This window comes from Ptychodera flava, chromosome 19 (assembly GCF_041260155.1).
Source record: "Ptychodera flava strain L36383 chromosome 19, AS_Pfla_20210202, whole genome shotgun sequence".
Lineage (NCBI taxonomy): Eukaryota > Metazoa > Hemichordata > Enteropneusta > Ptychoderidae > Ptychodera > Ptychodera flava.
The window spans coordinates 24,937,601-24,944,461 of NC_091946.1; the positions used below are offsets into that span (position 1 = coordinate 24,937,601).

The 6,861-nt window shown below is 38.7% G+C and overlaps 1 protein-coding gene across 1 annotated transcript; it reads left to right on the plus strand.

Moving 5' to 3' along the window:
- Positions 1-240: 240 nt before the first annotated feature.
- Positions 241-5,074, plus strand: LOC139119039 (calmodulin-like). The gene is made up of 5 exons (XM_070682655.1): positions 241-417; positions 2,198-2,228; positions 3,014-3,157; positions 3,691-3,906; positions 4,726-5,074. Exons 1-5 carry the CDS (start codon positions 415-417, stop codon positions 4,749-4,751), a joined length of 420 nt encoding a protein of 139 aa, XP_070538756.1. The 5' UTR covers positions 241-414; the 3' UTR covers positions 4,752-5,074.
- Positions 5,075-6,861: the final 1,787 nt, after the last annotated feature.

Here is a 6,861-nt window from a genome sequence, read left to right on the forward strand (position 1 = left end):
CTGCGTAAAGCATGATTTTATTTTGGAAAATTCACGAACGAGAGAAATGAATTATGCATGGAGTTATGCAAATTCCGATCACCAGTTTAAGATAAATGACGCATAAAGATTACTTTTATTGTGTTCGCAAAACATCAGATGAATATGCCAATTCCCATCTTTTATCTAAGACAATGGATGCATACAGATTACTTTTCTTTTGCCAAATCAAATGAACAAAATATGAGGGCGTGAATAATACGTATTTGTTCATAAAGTGCATAAATAGGCCCCTGAATTGCTTGCTAGTCAACTTGTAGAGGTGCGCTCTTCACAGACTTTCGTCGAACGTCGATCCCTAGCATATCTTAAACCTTTCTGCCGCCTTCGCGGACCTGGTTATTTATAGTTTTGAACCGAGGAAGAAGCAAAACGATGGTGAGTACCTTTCCATGCCTTGAACTAAAAGCAGAGGAAAAAGCAATGCCATATTTAAATAATTGAGCAGACAGATTTTACCGTTTCTCATGTACCACCAAGAGTCAACGCAATTTAACCACAGATTCAGTCAGTCCTATATTCTTTCACACGAGTTTTTTCTTGTTTATGGCACCGTAAGGTGTCAGTGGTTTATATCTCCCCTAGGAGCATTTGACAATGTATCAGGAAGCTTCTTATTTCAGCAACAGTTCTGTAATCAAAGGGTGCTTCTCAAAGGATATTGTGATGTGGCTGAATGTTTCAGAGTTGCCATGTTAGTAGGTTTTGACACTTTAAGCTGACTTGCGACATCCACTCTACCTGGTATATGGCTTCCTTCATCATAGAAATAAGAAAGAGCTCCTTCCAGCCTTCGTGCCTTGCAAAGATACCCTCGGATCTTTGGATTCATTGGTGTGTCGCATTGTTGAACGAGTCCAAAAGGTTTAGTTGATGAATTTGCAATCTTTGCTGCAGTAATGCACGCATGGCTAAATACTTGTACATATACGCTGATATATTTTGGTCATTGGAAAGATCTTTTTCGATTTTTCGGTAATTTAATTAGTCATACTAATATATCTGTAATTTACCGTTGATTTACAAAACGGTCAACTCCCACTTGTCGAACCCAGTCCATGTATAGGACAGTATCAGTTTTACCATCATACCAACTTGTTAATTGTGTGCCGAAACTCAAAAAGGGCCGTTGGATATACCAATGAAATCATGAATACCATCAAAATTTGTCTTTGTCTTTGATATAATTCAATATTAGCAATAATTAGTTTCGAAAAACGGTGCTGGGCGTTAACAACATACCACGCGAAATTGCAAGTGCTTTAGAAAGTGCATAACTATATGTGTCTTTGCGCGAGCAAACATTTCGATCCATCTGACCGATTGACTGTCTAACTGCAATGTCTGTCTAGATGTATCTATCTTTATAGCTGTCCAGTTTGTATGTAAACATAGATATGGTGAGAAAGGACCATATTTGAAAAGAGATGAATAAGGCAAGTGCACAATTAATGAATCAGCCGGGAAGGTCGGTTATTAGGCACTAACTGGTCAGACGGTTAGTGATGTTTAAAATCAAACAAAAGTGAAACAAGGCAATTAAAACTCCCTGCAGACAACTCGTATAGAAGCAATGATTACCGAATTCACTTCCGCAAGATAAGGTCGTATTTGTGAGTAACTGAAAGGTTTGTTAATTTGACGGTTCAGATATCGACCATTCCGATTTTACGATAAGGTGTCGCCTTTTTCGATTTTTTTAAATTCCCGAGGATGGTCAGAATTCAGACATGCGAGAGCTTTCTGCTTTGCGATTCTTGACAATTTTTGGGTGGTATGGGTATGGCTGAGAGTCGGGGTGCGGTTGGTGGTGTCAGGATATCGCCGAGCGCATAGCTTCTTCCATTCTTTTTTCAAAATGCCACACCCTCTTTCAGTTGTTATCGACAGAGCGGCCATGTTGCACAATTTGGCTGTTCTAACTCTTCAAGCCTTATTGTTATTGGCAGAGCGGTAATGCTGCACATTTTGGCTGATTTTACCCTTCATTTTCCACATTTACAGCGGCAGTCCCAACACCCCTGGTGTTCTCGTATTAGCACTTGATGACATCGACCTTTAACGTGATGTTAGTCCTTGGTTCTGCTTTGAGAGCTGTTTACAGTCAATCCATTTATCTCATGATCTTTGACAATATTCCCCTCTTATTATTTTGTAGGCTCATCAACTGTCCGAAGCACAAGTTGCATGTAAGTAGACACGTACGTACACCGTTGACGTCAATACCGTGACACGTATGATTATCGCTACTTCACACTCAGAAGAGACCAACATCCAAAGGCCACACGGGTGGGGCGTGGAATCATGGTGAAGCCACGTGACTCGAGATACCTCGAGCTTAGGCTTGAGAAATATTTGTGGAATGTGTTGCATACTTTTCCCCTGTAATATGTTTTCCCCAAACATCCAAGTTGATTATTTTGCTAGAATATCAGGTTGCACTCTTTCCGCAACAAAAATTAGCTTCGATTTTTTTCCCAGTTTTTCACTTCTGAGATGATTCTAACTACTACTGTAGCAGCATTGTTGATAGAGTTTCGCTCTAGTAGGTGTTATTTGAAAACGAAACGACAAGCAAATATAACTAACGCCCTCACACTAGGCATAGAATCCAATATAGACTTGAGCTGAGAATCCACCCGTGGCTCTTGAACAAATCAACAGCCATCGTGAAATCCTGAACATAGGTTGTTACGGCCAGTCGAGTGCGAATATTTTACCTCAGAGATTCGAATTAAGGAAGTGTATCCTTATCCGGTCATTTGGAAACGACATATTAACATAAAATGTAAGGAAGTAAAAAATCTCGAACGTGCATTTTAATTCCAAAGGAATGACTCTACTTAAAGATGCAGAGAGAGAGAGAGAGAGAGAGAGAGAGAGAGAGAGAGAGAGAGAGAGAGAGAGAGAGAGAGACCTGTACATATAGCTACCTTTTGAAATCTTACGTTTGTTTAACTATATTTTGTTTCAGACTTAAGGGAAAAGTTTTCCGCCGTTGACAAGGATGGGAACGGTAGAGCCACGAGTACGGAACTGGGAACTTACCTGAAGTCACTTGGTCACAATGCGACAGAAAAAGAAGTTCAGGATATGATTAATAGCCTGGATACCGATGGTGAGTTTTCGATGAAGGACGTTGTCAGACTATCTGGAGAAATGATCGAAAACATTTTGAGACATTATACACGCTCGTATAGTGTGGCGATATTGCAAAACCAAAGTGTCGAAATTTTACATATACTATAATTTCAATCAAATTTAATAAAGTGGCGTCAATATTTTGATTAAATTCTGGTCATTAATACTAAAATATATAACCCATTCATCCTTAGAGTACACTATTGCTACGATGCTTTAGACTGTCGGCTATTTGCAAATATAAAGATATTTAATGTCATTTTGATAAGAAACATTATCTGGTAAAGATGTAGGTACAGATTTGCATATAGATATATAGTCAGTTACTAGTTTTGTTCTGTCGTGAAAAAAACAGAAGCTTGTTCTACTCCTAAAAATCACGTCCACTCGTCAATCAGTCTGAGACGACAATTTATGGTGACTACTAAAGTATCTAGTCGAATTCAAAATCTTGCATTTCGGCATGACTCAGTGGGTTGAACAAGAATTTTTTTTGTTTCATTTGCACAGGCAGCGGGACCGTCGAATTCTCAGAGTTCCTCACCGCGGCGGTCAAAAGATACCAAAACGCCTTCAGTGCACTGGACAAAGACGGCAACGGTTTCATCACCTCCTCCGAGTTGGGTCAAGCGATGAAGGGTCTCGGCATTCAAAAGACAGATCAAGAAATTGAAGAAATGATTAAAGGGGCTGATGTCGATAAAGACGGACAAATCAAATTCGAAGGTAGGGGCTGTTCTACGTATCCTACTCGGTGACAACTTGAAATTACATGTAAACTATGCTTTTAAAATGACAATGGTTTTCCTAAGTTTGGGTTAAATAAAAAAAGGCATTTTCTTAGTTTCAAAAAAATTAGCGATCTCATCGTCCTTAGTTTATATCGATTGGTAACCATGGAAGGGGTTTGATTGGATTCAGAAATTTCTAATTAAGGGCACTTGATCTACATACATGTGTTGATCTTCTACACCGTTTTACAGTTAAGAGGACAGTTTGCAGGATGTGTTGTTTGAATACACTCGCGTAGCAGAAGTGTTGATTCTTAACGACAAAGGTTACAGCCCACAAATTCAGAGAAATGTGGCCCTTGAAACAAAACTTTTTTTTTTGAGTGGCCCACAGACAAAGAGAAATGCAGTGTTTCTAGTTGTCTTTGGAGTGGCCATACCATCCGTAAAAGTTGTACATATTCACAGACACTGCATGATTGATACAATTTGTCAAGTACGACGTACATGAAAATGCTATGAACACTTGTAATCACATAATTCTACTCTTCGGAGGAGCAATTTGTTTGGTAAAAAAACCCTTCCCGACAACGCCTTCTTTACATGGGACAGTCTGATGTAAAAAAAATCTTTCAATGTGCAGGCACAAGTTTGTTGAAAAATGCGTATACATTCACGCTGAATATGTCCTGGTTCATTCCAATCAAATTTCATCAGCCCTGGCGGCAGCGGCCTGCTAACATTCCACCACACCAAACTTTTTTTTCACTTTTCGCGTTGTAACATCTTAAAATGTGTGCTCTTTTCCACCTAGAATTCGTCAGCATGTCGCAGAAATGATTCCCGAAACATGATGACGTAGAACTTGGATGAACATTCCATGGTGCCGTGTGGTGATGAAGATCACAGATTTTATTGTTTTAAACGCGGTGGATAATATAACGGTGTTTAGAAATGTTCGATCGGGATGTAAAATTATTTACTCTTTCAACTAATAATTTATAGTATTTCACGAACATACACTCACTCAAGTGACTTTTATTTTCCAAAAAATTTGGAAAATTTTGTCACATTGAACTGCGGAGTTTTGAATATAAAAAAGTTAACTAACATGTTGCGTTTTCTCAACAAATGAATAAATCTTCTGTTACCAACAATGTAAACGTTTTGCTGTTTATCTTAATCCAGAGTTATGACTCTACTTTTGAAGATAGTAATCAATTAACCGCGCAACAGTGATGCAAGAAAGACTCATATCATGCTCTGTTGAACGAAGACAACTGCTAGTGATACACTGTTGATATGTCGTCTAAAAATACAGGATTTCTCTCGTAATGACGAATATAATGAACAAATGTTTATATAGCTAAGGGTCGACAGAAGCAAGGCACTGGTCACGTGAGTTGCGAAAAATCATGAACGCTTGCCCAGCAAACATAACGCACAGCTTAGTCAGTAGGTTCTCAGCAATACGTATACGTCTCTTTGCTATGGTATATTCGGAAGGATAACGGTACATTAAGGTAAAACGCACCTCGGGGACAGATATTCGGACTCTCAAACTTTTACAATTCTTTTCTGATATACCACCTGTGGGGGTTCATTTTAAACCTCTTAGTGTAAAAAAACTTTTCTCCCGCTTAATTTTTCAAAATTCGAAAAGTTTATTTTTCTCCATAGACTAAATACAGGGATGGCGGCCATTTTGAATTTCAAATATCGGAAAATCTTGGGTAATTTGTTTCTCAAGTACCAAAATTTGCACGGTGACCCCCGATTTTTATTCTTGATTTCGAAAGAGAATGGTTGAAAGATCCTTTAAGGAAAGTTTGAGCAAAAGTTTAAGTCTTTCACTTTCGAGGTGCATACTACCTTAATTGGATAGGTAACTTGGGAAAAGCAAGGGTACACCACGATCCTATAGGGACCGTGAGTACACGTATCGCAAAACACATCCATGGGCAAAGATGACCAATCGTAATTGACGCAGGTCAAAGGCTGTTATCTTACACATTGAGAGGACAAATTATGAATTGTCGTGTGCGATATTTCTCTTTTTGAACAATTTAGTGGCCACGAAAAGGGTCCTTTTTAGGCACGTTTGGAAGCACGTATAGGTCTGTGTGGCCGACAGCTATTCAGTTTTGTTTTGTTCTGGTAAGACATGGTTGATATAAACAATGCCGACACTCAGCAGCAAAGAGTTCTATCGGAATATTTTGTCTGTTCTCGATTTGACTGTGTCTGTGTCTTCTCCGGTCTTCATCTGTATTCAATACACTTTTCGATCTTAATTTGTATCGGTAGAACTTCTCTCTTCCCCCTGCTTCTTGTCCTTCGCTGTGTTACAGCAAGAAGATCTCAATTATATAAGTCGATATGAATACAAACCATTTTTTGGCTAATGCACAAAGAAGCTAATTCCTTTTTACGAGAATGTTTACGAAGTTTAACGCAACGTATGGTTAAATAATATGAAAATAACGAAAATATGTATCATTAACGAATGAACATGAGAAAATCACGTGATGGGTTTGCAACGTGCTACATTGAGTTTGAAAATTATATCTGACATGTAAGCTGAGACCAAGAGTTGTATTGATGTTTATGATTGATGGATTATTCATATAGCTATTGTTTGCTAAAAGCCACGCCTTGAAGATAATGACTTTAAAATTCCATTCCAAAACTATGCTGAAATTGTACGGCAGAAATACAACGAAAAGAGAATTCACCGGACAACCAAAGAGTAGTACAAGACATTTGGACCGTGGGAAAGGTCTATCTTGGGCGATGTCAACTGTCAAGCTGTTCTACCAAGAAAGAAAGTCTATTTAGCATCAACGAACTCTGGACGTCTCCTGTCCTTTGAAGATCCGCAGTACCTCTCAGCAGGCCAAGATGAGTTTACGACATACAATACCCGTAAAAAACGTATAGTACCAGCTGA

Excerpts from the sequence above, each read along its gene's own strand:
- LOC139119039 (XM_070682655.1), top strand. Across the intron at positions 3,158-3,690 it reads TAATAGCCTGGATACCGATG|GCAGCGGGACCGTCGAATTC; the intron begins GTGAGTTTTCGA and ends TCATTTGCACAG. Across the intron at positions 3,907-4,725 it reads CGGACAAATCAAATTCGAAG|AATTCGTCAGCATGTCGCAG; the intron begins GTAGGGGCTGTT and ends TTTTCCACCTAG.